At 41.8% G+C, this 14,821-nt stretch overlaps 1 protein-coding gene and 1 pseudogene across 3 annotated transcripts in view; one reads left to right on the top strand and one right to left on the bottom strand.

The window, feature by feature from the left end:
- ANK3 (ankyrin 3) overlaps positions 1 to 14,821 on the top strand; it is a 345,711-nt gene that overhangs the window by 187,509 nt on the left and 143,381 nt on the right. For all 3 annotated transcript variants that reach the window (XM_058298890.2, XM_058298891.2, XM_071215805.1), the window contains 3 exons: positions 1,610 to 1,708; positions 1,972 to 2,070; positions 8,768 to 8,965. In XM_058298890.2, the coding sequence (XP_058154873.1) occupies positions 1,610 to 1,708; positions 1,972 to 2,070; positions 8,768 to 8,965 (396 nt within the window). The remainder of the gene's footprint in view (positions 1 to 1,609; positions 1,709 to 1,971; positions 2,071 to 8,767; positions 8,966 to 14,821) is intronic.
- LOC101412910 (large ribosomal subunit protein eL15-like) lies at positions 12,127 to 12,811 on the bottom strand (annotated as a pseudogene).

The following is a 14,821-nucleotide window of genomic DNA, read 5'->3' as shown; positions in this document are numbered from 1 at the left end:
GGCACCGCACACATGGGAAGCTGGCGCAGCAAGATGACACAACAAAAAAAAACGAGACACAGATTCTGGGTGCTGCTGACAAGAATACAAGCAAACACAGAAGAACACACAGCGAAAATGGACACAGAGAACAGACAACTAGGGAAGGGGGGCAGGGAAGGGGAGAGAAATAAATTAAAAATAAATAAATCTTTAAAAAAAAGATCAATTGGCATATGATAAGTCATAGAAAGCTAGAAATTGGTTTTGGACTTTTTTTTTTTTTTTTAAGATTTATTTATTTCTCTTCCCTTCCTCCCTCCCCTCCCCCGTTGTCTGCTTTCTGTGTCTATTCGTTGTGTGTTCTTCTGTGTCCACTTGCATTCTCAGTTGCACCCAGAATCTGTGTCTCTTTTGGTTGCATCATCTTGCTGCGTCAGCTCTCCATGTGTGCAGCACCACTCCTGGGCAGACTGTGCTTTTTTTGTGCAGGGCGGCTCCTTGCGGGGCGCACTCTTTGCACATGGGGATCTCCTACACGGGGGACACCCCCGCATGGCACGACATGCTTTGCTCGCATCAACACTGCGCTTGGGCCAGCTCACTACACGGGTCAGGAGGCTCTGGGTTTGAACCCTGGACCTCCCATATGGTAGGCAGATGCTCTATCTGCTTCCCTGCACTATGTTATTTGGAGGCAGATATTGAATATTAGTGTACAGTCGATGCAGAGGATAATTATAAATACTTAGAGATCTGAGTAAATTGTAGACCATCTCAGACTCCATCTCCTGTGATTCTTCAGGCTCTTCAGTATGATTGGGATATGAGTCTCTGGATCTCTTTTAGAATGTGAGACAGAATAATGGTTGCTGGGGCTAGGGGTATCCTGGTCCTTCTACCTTACCAGCTGCCCATTGGCTCTGGTTTACTGTAGTCTCATGTGGCCACATGAGTTGATGACCCTCCAGTCCCTGACTCAGGCTTAGAGCCCTCCCTACCAGCTCTGGCTGATTGACTGGTTGAGTCTCAGATCCTTGTAGGAAATGGAAGGAGGAACAGCTACTTCTCTCTCAGCATCTATTCTCACATATTCATTGGGCTAGAGCCATATGTTAAGTTCACCAATGAGGGGAAATGAGAGGAAAGGTGAAAACCTCTCTGATGCCAAATCCTGAAGACTAGAGCACACCTAAAAATACGGGGGAACATGGGGCAGAAAGGATCTTGTCTGGTATTGTGACATTCCAGGAGGTCCAGATTTGGTCGAGATCTTTCCAGACTTCCCTTCTGTCCTCCACATTGGGTCTAGGACCCTGTAGCTTCTTCTTCCTCCAGAATATGAAACCCCTAAATGGCCCTGGAATAAGCTCCTGATACAGATATCCAACCTCAACCTGGTTAGATGTCTGATTAGTCCCAGAACTAATGGCAAGTTGTGACTCCATCAGGAGAGGGAGGAAGATTAGATATCCTGGTATGTTCTGTTCATCTCTGTTGATAAGGGGACTCTGTTTATCTACCAGGCTTAACTGCTCTTCATCATTAGAATAGTTTATCAGTTCCAGGAAAGCAGATGTCCTTATATCATTCCTATTGTTCATTATTTTTGTTTCTTTTTTTTTTCCAGAAAGGATTTACTCCGCTTCATGTGGCAGCAAAATATGGGAAACTTGAAGTAGCCAATCTCCTGCTACAGAAAAGTGCATCTCCAGATGCTGCTGGGAAGGTATGAGGTCACTGGCCACCCTGGCTATGTCTGTGATCACCAAATAAGCACTTTCCTAATATTTACCACCTCCCACCCATGTTATAACTAAACCATATTTAAGTCCCACTAGGATGAAGAACACTTGGGAACTAGGAGGTGAATGCTGGGGACCAAGTATTGTGGAAAATGGAATGTAAATTATGCTCACTCTAATCTCAGATCTAGGCCTCTGATGTTAAGGCACTTTTGACACTGGTTGTTGTTTCTGCACGTGTTTTCAGAGCGGATTAACTCCACTGCATGTAGCTGCACATTACGATAATCAGAAAGTGGCCCTTCTGCTTTTGGACCAAGGAGCCTCACCTCATGCAGCTGCAAAGGTATCTATAACTCACAGCATGAGGAGACTGCTGCGCTGTGTCTGTCAGTCTCTATAGATGTCCCTTCTTTTTCTTTGTCTGTAGTGCCCTTCTAGTTTAAGCGTCACTTCAAATTATGGAAATATCGGTGCCTTAGGAAATCCATGCCTTCATCTATTTAGGCAACTCATGTAGTAGATGCTCAATAAATATTTACTTGGTGGTTGATTTTTTTTCCCCCCCAAAATCCAAGACTTCCCAGAGCCTGGAAAAGAAAAAGAAGTTCAAGTATTCTTCAGACAGATGAAAAACATGAACAGAGCTCAAGGGAGTAAGAAAGTTCTGAATTGTCAAAGCTATAAAGCATGTTATATTTTCCTGGCCATAAAAAGATTTGCCCTCATGATGTCTATTTTTTAATAAAATAGGTTAAGAGGTTTTGTGTTTTTGTTATTGCTAAGGAAAAACTTTCTCCTTATTGTTAGGGCCTTCTTAACCAGTTGACAACCTAAATTTCTTAGAAAAGAGATACATAGAGTAGATGAATTTCTTACTACTCTGGAATTTTAATTTGAAGGACAAGTTATAAAGAAGAGTTTGTTTCAAGGCAGGTTAATTGAGTGCTATTGGTTTAACATGTTCTCTATTGAGGAAGAGGCCATAGTCAGACAATGCTGAAATGATACAGATCACAATTTAAATGTTGTCTTATTCTTTCCCTAAATACTATTGTTTGAAGGACTTAAATTTTAACATCTCTAATACTTTTTCTGTACTTGTTTTGCAGTTCCATCTTGGGGCAGCTTCTGTGCTCTCCTTTACTTAGTATTTACTTATTTATTTTTTAAATTTCTCTCCCCTTCCCCACTTTGTCTGCTCTCTGTGTCCATTTGCTATGTGTTCTTCTGCATCTGCTTGCATTATTCGGTGGCACTGGGAAACTGCGTCTCTTTTTTGTTGTGTCGTCTTTCTGCGTCAGCTGTCCACATGTGCAGTGCTACTCACTTTTTTCATGTGGGGCGGCTCTCCTTGCACACGGGGCTCCCCTACACGGGGGCGCCCTGAGTGGCACAGCACTCCTTGCGCACAGCAGTGCACGTGGGGCCAGCTCACCACACGGGTCAGGAGGCCCTGGGGATTGAACCCTGGACTCTCCATATGGTAGGCAGATGCTCTATCATTTGAGCCACGTCTGCTTCCCCTTTACTTAGTATTTAGATCAAATCTCATGTATATACAATTCAGTGCTCTTGGGCCATTCTGGGTTGCTTTAGATACTTCAAGAGATATAGTTTTAAGGTACTTTTCCCATTTAGGGAGTGTCTTAGTTTGCCAGACAGATGCCACCCAGTGGGTTGACTTAAACTATAAGCATTTGTTGTCTCATAGTTTCAGATACTAGGAATCCAAAATCAAGGTGTTGGTAAGGATATGCTTTCTCCTCGTAGCCCGTGGCATTCTGGTACTAGCTGGCTGCAACCTTTGGTGTTCTTTGGCTTGCATCTCTGCTTCCTGTCACATGGGGATTTCTCTCTCTCTCTTCCAGTTTCTTTTTTGTTTCTAGTTCCTCCCTGTGACTTTTCTCTGACTTTTTATTATAAGGCCTCTAGTAACATGTATTAAGACCCTCCATGATTGGACCACACCTTAACTAAAAATAACATCTTCAAAAGGTCCTATTTACAATGGTTTCAACACCCTCTGGGACTGGGTTATGATGAAGAACATGTCTTTCTTTGGGCTACATCATTCAATCTATTAATAGCACAGTTTCTTGTCTTAATAAGTATTTCTCTTCAGAACCCCTCCCCTGCATTTCCATAACATCTCCTGCACCATTCTCTCCAGAACAAGACCCTATGAAATCTATACTTCAAAATCAAATCCTCAGACTTGCTGTTCTTCTAAATGCAACTTTTACCCCATAATTTCTGACCCTGACAAACATTCTTTCTGTCATAAAGAAATGCCTTGACTGTTGATAAAAAATGTATTTAAAGCACACACACATGAAACAAGTATAATTAAATTTAATGGTTGTCCATTTTATTTCAGTACATATTGATGTCCCTTGGAGCCTAGGCCATCTTTCTTAAATTATAAATAACACCAGATTCTTTATAGGCAGCCAGTAAATATTAATAAATGAACTATTCATTCTTCACATGAGAGTAATAATTTTGGCACAACCAGTGTCATGCTGTTTTAGAATTGACAAGAGTTATAAAGTCTTAAGTGCAACAAAACGAGTCCAATCCACATTTCCACTGCAAATAACTCTTAAACAGGTCAGTTGTTAGTGTTGCAGTTGATTTCCAGCTTTATGTTCATCAAACAAGAATAACACCATATCTGAAAAGCAGTCCTCTAAGTAATTCTTTATAATGTGACTTTAGCCTTGGGCATGTCTTTTACAGTCAATTAAACACAGGTTTTTCCAATGGGACAGTAATTCTCATTTCCACAGCACAATTGCCTCCATAAAATCCCCTGTAATACATCCCGGCCATATGTAGAAACCTCCCCATCTTCTGAGGGAGTGGTCCTATTTAGGACATTTTTCTAGACTTTGATCCTAAGCAAAGGTAGTTGTAGGGTTAAAGCCAGGGATAGGATTCAACTGGTAGAAACAAGACCCAGCTACAGGGCTTCAAGAGATAAAGCTCTCTTCTAGCGTCATAAGCAGACAGCAGTAGGCAGTTGGTAAAGCTGATTCATTGTATTGAGGTATGTTTCCTGTGATTTTCTAGGCCTTTCCCTCCACATGCTGTGGGAGCTTCGACCACTGGGTCCCTTTTCCAGGCAGGGGCCTGCAAGGACAGCAGTACAATAGGCTTTCCCCAAAGCTCCTCCGGAACCCTTCCCCTTACATCTCATTGGCTGCTTCCATCTGCAAGGGCTGTTGGGAAATGTAGTTTTCAGCCTGGCATATTGCAGGAGTTTCTTTTCCTAGGAAAGGAGGCAGAAGGCATATAGGGTAGACAAACAGCTGTCTCCTTTACTTAAGGGAGGTTGTGGCATTTCTGAGCTCTGGCATGGTATGAAATGTAGGGCAAAGCCTCAGTAAAGTATGGTTAGCTTACGGATGTGACTGCTGTGACATCGATGTTAACATTTCCTCAAATCACATTTTTTTGTTTTTTCCCTTGGAGTATATGATGTTTACTTTTTTCCTTTCTTTCCTCTTTTAGAATTGCCAGCTTACTTTCTTTCTCATATATGTCCTTCTAGAAACATGCTGTGATTTTTAGGTAGTGGGGTGGGGTGAGAAAGTTTTTAAAAGGTGGACGCCCAGTTTAACACGATCAGTTGCCTGAGGTAGGACTGTGTTGGGAGGATATTAATTGTGAAAGGGATAGTGATCCTTAACTTATTATTTGTTGGATTTGACTTCTATAGACCGTGCAGTATATCTTTGATATGGATTAATAGATATATAGACTTCAAGAACTTCACTCACTAGCTTCAATTCAATACCATGAATAACAAAAGATACTCCTATCATGGGAAATTTCAAAGAATCAAAGGTTCTCACCTTTGCTCTTTTCAGAGACCAAATTTCTTACTATACAGTAAAGAATGTGAAAGTGTTTGGGAAAAAATGGAATGTATAAAGTTAATAATACATATTATTTTAATAATTTAAATTTACATTTGCTTTTATTTTCATCATGAAATGCACATGTGGCAGTCACGTAATCCTCTATATTAAGAAGAGATAATATAGATTAGGGTTATTCTACAGTTGAGTCTTTCACTATTTTATTTTTTTCTGATAAACGCGTCTGTCATTTTTAGTTTGGCACCTAAGAAAGAATTGTTTTACTTTCCAGAAATTGAAAGAACTTTTTTTTTTAAATTTTTTTATTTTTTATTTCTGTCCACCACCACCACCCACCACCCACCCCCGCCCAGTTGTCTGCTCTCTGTGTCCATTCGCTGTGTGTTCTTCTGTGTCTGCTTGTATTCTCATCAGCGGCACCTGGAATCTGTGTTGCTTTTTGTTATGTCATCTTGCTGTATCAGCTCTCCATGTGTGCGGTGCCATTCCTGGGCAGACTGCACTTTTTTCACACTGGGCGGCTCTCCTTACGGGTGCACTCCTTGCATGTGGGGCTCCCCTACACGGGGGACACCTCTGCGTGGCACAGCACTCCTTGCCCGCATCAGCGCTGCGTGTGGGCCAGCTCATCACATGGATCAGGAGGCCCTGGGTTTGAACCTTGGGCACCCTATCCATTGGGCCAAATTTGCTTCCCTGCCTTGTTTTCTAAAGTATTACTTTTGTATATCAGGTAAGGAATGCAAGATAAATCCCTAAGCAACAATTAATAGCATGTCTAAAATTGGCATGCATTATAGAAAATGCCAGAGCTTATCTTGATCAGCATTTTTTAGGACCTAGAACTTTTTTTTTTTAGATTTAATTTGTTTATTACCCCCCCTCCCCATTGTTGTTTGCACTCACTGTCTGCTCTCTGTGTCCATTTGCTGTGTGCTCATCTTCTTTTTAGGAGGCACTGGGAACCACACCTGGGACCTCACATGTGGGACAGAGGCACTCAATCATTTAAGCCACCTTAGTTCCCTGCTTTGTTGTGTCTCTCACTATCTTTCCACTTTATATCTCCTTGTTGCATCATCTTGTAGTATCAGCTCGCCATGCCTGCCCATCATGCCAGCTCACTGTCTTGCTCCAGGAGGCACCAGGAACTGAGTGGGGACCTCCCACATGGTACACAGGAGCTTAGTCACTTGAGCCACATCCACTTCCCAGGACCTAGAACTTTTTGATAGAATTAGAAGTAATCAAGAGAATTATCATATCTGAAAGAATACTGAGCTGCCTTACCTTGGTTTGAGGAGAGGCCAACCCAAAGATTATATCAGTAATAAAAGGAAAAAGGGATAAGATACATGATAGAAGCTAAATTCCAATGACATCTTGCCTTCACCATTCTAATGTTCCACATGACTAATCTGATTTCCTTTTAGAGCTGCTTTGCAAATTTCCCTTTTATTCAGGGAGGAGCTAGGAGGCGCAAGGTTGTGAAACTGTTCACCTCCTCCTGTCACTCACTGTAGAGTTGGACTCAGTCCCAAGCGCTGCATTCAGTCAGAAGGCTTCCGTGTCTGAAGGGTGTGCCTGAGCAGAAGGCCAAATGCTTCCCAGGGCAACTGGGGCTTCCAGATGGCAGTAGGTTGAAACTAAAAATAGGGAGATAAAATTTTCTTTTGCTCTGGCTCATCCTGGCAGAGACTGGCTTCAGAAGCATCTGGAAGTGCCATTTCCACTTTAGGTTGATATTCAACTCTCTAAATCCCCAACAATTGCTTTTCTATGAAAAGAGTGTTTGTCAAGTGAGAAAGGCTGTCAGGCCAGGAGATGCCAGAGATTTGAAATATGAGTGTTAATTACAGCAGGTTGGCCTATACAGCCCTCTATGTTCTTTCCAAATCATCTGCATGATTTGGATCATATATATATATACATAAATCCTTAGATTCTACTTTCTTTCTCTATTGTCTTTTCTATAAAAAAATTCTAATTTGTCATTGGCATATTTTACATAGTCAGATTCATGTACATGTCAAAGTATAATCTTGCATTGCCTTTAAAAGCCTGTGAACCAAGGCAAGTTCTCCCAAAACCCTTTCTCAGGATGGGGGACTCTGAAGGCTTCTGATGTACAGCTGAAAATACCTTGTCAAAGGAATTTTGGCTGTCTCTACCCCTGAAGATCAGGGGTCAAAGGGAAGGATGCCAGAATGTTCGGAAAGCTCTAGTAAGCTTGATTCAAATTTTGAGGATTGCTTTCTTCATGTAGTAAGTATCATGCCAGTTGTTGTGAGACAGTAGAGATACAAAGACAAATATGATGCAATAGGTGCTGTCAACAAATTTATATTTTGGTAGAAGGAGACAGATACATAAACAGAAAGAGTGCAATTAAATGTCCCCGTTCTTTGATTAGAGCCTGTAGGGTATGGGCAGGCTTGGGAGGGGAAGGGGGTAAACGACTTCATGGAGGGTGTGAGCCTTGAGCTAAATGTTCCAATGATAGATGCTGACCCAAATGCTGGGATGGGGAAAACCTTTCTTGGTAGAGTGAGCCAAGACAGAGAACCATGAGGTTGGAAGTGTTTTGGGGGGAGGGAACTGTCAGGTGGCCAGTCCAGCTGAAACAGCATGGAGACTGGAATTGGCCAAAGAGCAAATAGGGCTGGATTATAGGGTCTTGACTGCCATGAAAATTAGAATTTTCAGCCACGAAGCAGTAAATGGGCATTGGAGGGGTTTTATAGATGCAATAATGACTCTGAACATGCCATAGTGATATCTTCTTGTTTGGTCTTTCCCCATCAGGGTTAGTCCCACCCCATATTTAAATGAAAAAGTAACTATTGAGCATCTACTAACATGACTGTCTGTAAAAGAGAAATGTATTTGTTTTGGAAAATCAATGGTACCATAAGCAATAGGTACTCTGACTCCCTTATATTAAACCATCTATATTAAATGTTGTTTTCCCCATTTAGCGATGAGGGAAACATGAGGGCTTTGCAGTAATGGCACTGCTTGATTTATCAGTGTTTGCTTAGTAATGATTTTTTAAACAATCAAACAAACTCAAAAGACAAGCCTACTATTTGAAAACGCACTGCACACATTTTTATCTTATTACTGGGCATGTGACCAAATGATTTGTGTTGACAGAATGGTTATACACCACTGCACATCGCTGCCAAAAAGAACCAGATGGACATAGCAACGACCCTGCTGGAATATGGTGCTGATGCAAACGCAGTTACCCGGCAAGGAATTGCTTCTGTCCATCTAGCGGCTCAGGAAGGACACGTGGACATGGTGTCGCTACTCCTCAGCAGAAATGCTAATGTCAACCTGAGCAATAAGGTAACCGCTTTCTTTCTCTACAAAGTAGCCAACACAGCAAAACCTCACTCCTCAGGAAGGCCACTAAGAAGTCAACCAAAAAACTGGGTCCAATAGAATGGTTAAAGTGAAATATTGCACTAAGATGTTTACCAGAGTGTTACTTATCATAGCAGAAACTTAGAAGCAATCTGTTTAACAGCAAGAGAATGGCAAATCAATAAATGCAAGGTCATACACTCGAGTAACATATAGCCATTGAAATGAGAGCCTCAAAGCTGTGTAATGACACGAAGACGTTCTTTGTTATAATGTTAAAGAGCAACATTTTTTACTTTACCAGAACATAGCAAATACGAAGTTGCAAATTGTAGCCTGTTGATGCATTCTACATTTTTTAGACACCTACTCCTTGCCTGTCCTAGTTTAAACCCTTGGTTACAAAGAGAAACTGAAAACAGTGCTGCCTTCATAGAGTTCATTTTAATAAATGAAATTTAAAGTAACATTTATTGAATAGATTTGAAGGTTGTATGTTTACAGGTCTAGTCTTTGTGTGCAAATATATGCAATTCAGAAGGAACTGTTGTAATTCAGAATTAGTTCCCTAATCTCTTCATACACTCCTGCCCCATCTTTGATATTTCCATTATTAGTGAAGAAAGAACTAAGGATTTGTCAAAGTGAAAGATCAGTCTACAAATGGTCAGACATGTTAATGAGATCACTGCCTAGATCTGTGTATATCAGAGAAATTGGCTTTGCTGAACTGCTCATTAACACTTGCAGTATGAGAGCGCCCCAAAATATCCACACTCTTTGGCTTTTAGCTTTTCCTTTGGCTGTTGGATGATGACATAGCCACGGCATTTCTCAGCCGTAGCTCAGATATTGGAGTAGTGTTTAAAGATAGCAAGAGTCTTACGGTGACAAATTATAAATAACTTAAATAGTTTTTAACATATGTGACCTGTGTTTTGGAACCACAGAGACCTGGGTTTGCTAAATCTGACTTCTAGTACATGTTTAGCTTGGGAAATTTATGCAACTTCTCAGACCTCAGCTCCCTCCTCTAGTAAATGAGCATAACAATATTTACTTCACAGAGACATGATGAGGATTAACTGACATAATGGTTGGTAACTTCTAAGTCTTAAAATTTTTTTGGATTTTTCATAATTTGGACAAACTTTACTCTACACTAATCTGAATGCCCAAGATTATAATTTAACAAATTCTGTAGACCAAAATGCATGCAAAGGAAACAAGGGAAACCTTTTTGCCAGTTTTGGTATCTTAAAAATCCTTTTGGATCGTTACCAAACAAACATATTCTTTTTTTTTTTTTTTTTTTTTTCTGGTGTACTGATTTGAATTTTCTCACATCTTTCCTTTCAAATGTTGAAAGGAAGCTATTTTTTTTTAAGATTTATTTATTTATTTATTTTATTTCTCTACCCTTTCCTCCCCCAGTCCCCCCCCCCCCATTGTCTGCTCTCTGTCTCTCTGTGTCCATTTGCTACACATTCTTCTTTGTCTGCTTCTGTTGTTGTCAGCAGCATGGGAATCTGTGTTTCTTTTTGTTGCGTCATCCTGTGCATCAGCTCTCCATTTGTGCGGCGCCATTCTTGGGCAGGCTGAACTTTCTTTTGCGCTGGGTGGCTCTCCTTACTGGGCGCACTCCTTGCGCATGGGGCTCCTCTACGCCAGGACACCCCTGCATGGCACAGCACTCCTTGCGCGCATCAGCACTGCGCATGGGCCAGCTCCACATGGGTCAAGGAGGCCCAGGGTTTGAACCATGGACCTCCCATGTGGTAGACGGATGCCCTATCCACTGGGCCAAGTCTGCTTCCCTATATTTCTTTATACAACTTGTAGAATATTATACAGAACTATTGCTATTTTGAGTTAGTGATGTTCTCTGTTTTAAATAAATGCAATCTTTGAAATAAGCAATGGTTAAAACTCCATAAAAGATCAACAGAAAACATCTCTGCTCCAATGGGGCTATTGGGGACTTCTAATTATTTTTTAAAAGATTTTAAGTAAAAACCATGGAATATAAAAAGAGAATTTTCATTATTTAATTTATCCAGCTTTACCTATAAGATGTTAAATTTTTCTCTACTGTAATCCATCTTTTGACTGGTTCATTCAACTACGTAGTATCTTTATGAATTTATCCAGCATTTGCAGAGTACCTACTAAATGCTAGCCTCTAGTTATATAAATATAAAGATACAACACTGTCCTCAACAAGCTCACAGTGATTGCAGGAAGACAGACAAGGAAACAGAGGTCCTGATGTTCTTAGTGGAGGTGAGGGCATAGAAGGTGCACACATCAGGGTAGACAAGGAAGAGAGGGTGCCTGGCAGAGCTGGGAATGACTCCGCACTGACAGAGAATGAGTCAGCCCCAGAGACAGTGGGAGCCTAGGTAATGAGGAATGTGAGAGAGGATGGTATGTTCCAGAGCGCGTTTCCCAGTCCTTGCTATGAATCACTCAGTACAGTATCTTCGGAGTTTCAAAAAGTCTGAAACTAGGACAGGTGACCAGGATACTTTCACAAGCTGCCCAGCGCAAAAGAAAGTGCAGCCTGCCCAGGAATGGTGCTGCACACACGGAGAGCTGACACAGCAAGATGACGCAACAAAAAAAAGAAACACAGATTCCCGTGCCGCTGACAACGACAGAAGCGGACAAGGAAGACGCAGCGAATAGACACAGAGAACAGACAACCGGGGTCGGGGAGGGGGGAGATAAATAAATAAATAAATAAATCTTCTGGGGAAAAAAAAAAACAATGAAATGCTGTTCTAGGATGATGTCTGCACTTGGGTGGTGCCAATTTTGGCCCTGGTTTATTTTTCTTGGATTTCAAGCGAATGGGTCTGTCCTTCTTTCCATACTTCCTCTTTTTTTTTTTCCAGTGCTCCTCTTAAAGTATTTATTTTACACCTATTATACCACACGGCATGGCATTTTTAAGCATGCCATATAACTCCCTAATAAGGTAAAGCAAAGACAAAATTGTTTATCTTATTAGAAACACAATACATGATCACTTTATATTCTTCAAACATTATTGCACTTTAACTTCCATAATTTGACAATATATCCATGAAACAATCTGCAGACAACTACTGTTTTAACAAAGAACACTTTTAAGTAGACAGGACGGTCCTAAATTGTTTATTAGGTATAAATTTTACAAACGTTACTTATAGATTAGCGGTAACGGTGGAGCTGGAGAGTATTGTGCCTTCTCCAGGCTGCACGCCGAGAACCACCAATAGTGTGGTGGAACTTGTGGCCCTTTCCAAGGCCTCGGCTCTTGCGGCCTGCAGACGTCAACCCACGCATCTCCCTGTGCTTGTGGACTGGCTTGGTGATCCACTGGGTGTCAGGATTTCTTCTGATAGCTTTATGGAATGGATCAATGAGGATAACCTCAAAGAATTTGTATATGGAATCTTCGCCAACCCAGTAAGAATTCAGGACTCTCAGCACCCCACAGTGCCGTCCAGCTTGCTCCTCAGCCACAGACTGAAGGCTTCAAGCAAACTGCAGCTGGTGAGCACCATGATGCACAGGCTTGCCATAGGTTGCACCCTTGGGAATGGGGCGTTTGCGGCCACCTCGGCCCACTAGAATCCTGTAGATGACATAACCTTGCTTGGCCTTGTATCCCAGTCGGTGCACTTTATCGGGCCTGGTGGGACGGGGGCCCTGTGGAGCGCAGAGAGCTGGTGGTACTGCCAGCACGGACCCTCAAAAGAAAGCGCATCACGTCGGACTGCTTCATCCTCCACAGCTCCTGGATGTATTTGCAGGCACCCATCTTGGCTCACCCTGATGGCCGCCGCCAGACCGAAAGGCTCCATACTTGCTCTTGATTCTGCTTCCTTCAAAATTCCATAAACATTATTAAGAAGTCACCTGCAAATGACTCTTTTTTTTTTAAGATTAAAATTCTCTCCCCTTCCCTGCCGTTGTCTGCTCTCTGTGTCCATTTGCTGTGTGTTCCTCCGTGTCTGCCTGTTTTATCAGGTGGCACTGGGAAACCGCGTCTCTTTTTTGTTGCATCATCTTACTGCATCAGCTCTTCATGTGTGCAGCACCACTCCTGGGCGGGCTGCGCTTTTTTCAGGTGGGGCGGCTCCTCCTACGCAGGACCACCCCAGTGTGGCATGGCACTCCTTGCGCACGGCAGCACTGTGTGTGGGCCAGCTCATCACACGGGTCAGGAGGCCTTGGGTATAGAACCCTGGACTCTCCATGTGGTAGGCAGATGCTCTATCGGTTGAGCCATGTCCGCTTTCTGCAGATGACTCTTCTTGGGTCCAATCATTTGTTTGGTGGAATAGCAACCTCTCAATAAATAATGTTCCTCAACTAGACGGCTCTGTATCCTTCCTGGAGTGGCTTTTGATTCATTCCTTTCCTCTGTGGAATAGAACAGGCTGATGTTCTCATTGTAGAGATGCTAAAGGGAAGCAAAAAGGTCCCCAAGATTCAAGAAATTAGCTGTTGTGCCAATTATGGAAGAAAGAAAAGACTCTGGAGGCACTTATATCAACTCATTTTCTTTTAACAATTATTTATGAGGGAAGCGGATGTGGCCCAACTGATGGGGCTTCCGCCTGCCATATGGGAGGGCCTGGGTTCGATCCCCGGGGCCTCCTGGTGAAAAAGAAGAAGAGAAAGTGTGCCCATGTAGCAGGCCAGCGTCCACGCAAGTGCCCGCGTGGTGAACCAGTGCCTGCACGAGTGCCAACGCAAGTGCCTGTGTGGTGAGCCAGTGCCCCACGCAAGTGAGTCACACAGCAGGATCATGATGCATCAGAAGAGAGACAGGGAGAATCAAGGTGAGATGCAGCAGAAACCAGGAACTGACATGGCAAAATTGACAGGGAAACTTTCTCCACCTCAGAGGTCGAATCCCAATAAATCCTAGAGGAGAGAAAATGAGAAGACAACACAGACAGCAAAAACAGCATAGTGGGAGGAGGGGAAGGGGGGAAAATAAATAAATTTTTTCAAAAAAATTATTTATGAAACAAAAATGCTTTGCAGTTATGCAGCATTTTTAAACCAGAGTACAAGTCTTTGTGATTTTTTTATTCCCTTCGTCATTAGAACAAGATGTGACTTGTACATTCTGTGGTGGGTCAGTTTCAAATATCTTGTCTCATGAACACCATACACCACATAAATGACATGGAAATTCTTATGAATAGGGTTCACATTGCATTTTACAGATGATCATTCCTACCTGGAAGTAACATATAGAAATATTTGTCAGGTCTTGAATTTCAATATTTTGTTGAGAAAATATTGTCATTATATGACAGTATTCACCAGGGTTTTCCTTTGTAAACTTTGTAAACAATTTTTATTTTAATAATTTTTGCTACAGCTGGTAGGTACCATTGGTAATATATTAAAAATCTTGCATAATTTTGTAGTGTCTCTATTTTTTGGAGGTGAACATGTAAATATGTAAGGGGGAAATGGCATAATGCCTGGGGTTTGCTTTAACATAATTTCACAAAGAAAAGAATGATAAGGGAAAGAAGGTTGAATGAAGGAAATCCATCTGTGCGAAAACCTTGATAATTGCTGAATCTGTGACGAGTGTACAGGGTTCATTATATCATTCCTTCCATTTGTGAGTGTGTTTGGAATTTTCCATTAAGCCTGCAGATAGCACATTGCCAGAGTGTTAATATGATATGAAACATAAACACATTCTATAGATTTCCTTTTTTAATGTGGAAATTTGGGCTTACTGTCATGAAGTTTGCAAATTGTCTCTTAAACATGGCTATGTGTACTGCAGCTCCTCCCCTGAGATGGTTTTGAATCTTT

The sequence above is a fragment of the Dasypus novemcinctus genome, chromosome 6 (assembly GCF_030445035.2).
Source record: "Dasypus novemcinctus isolate mDasNov1 chromosome 6, mDasNov1.1.hap2, whole genome shotgun sequence".
Lineage (NCBI taxonomy): Eukaryota > Metazoa > Chordata > Mammalia > Cingulata > Dasypodidae > Dasypus > Dasypus novemcinctus.
Note: the sequence above shows the minus strand (reverse complement) of the source record. Positions and strands in the feature narration are given on the sequence as shown.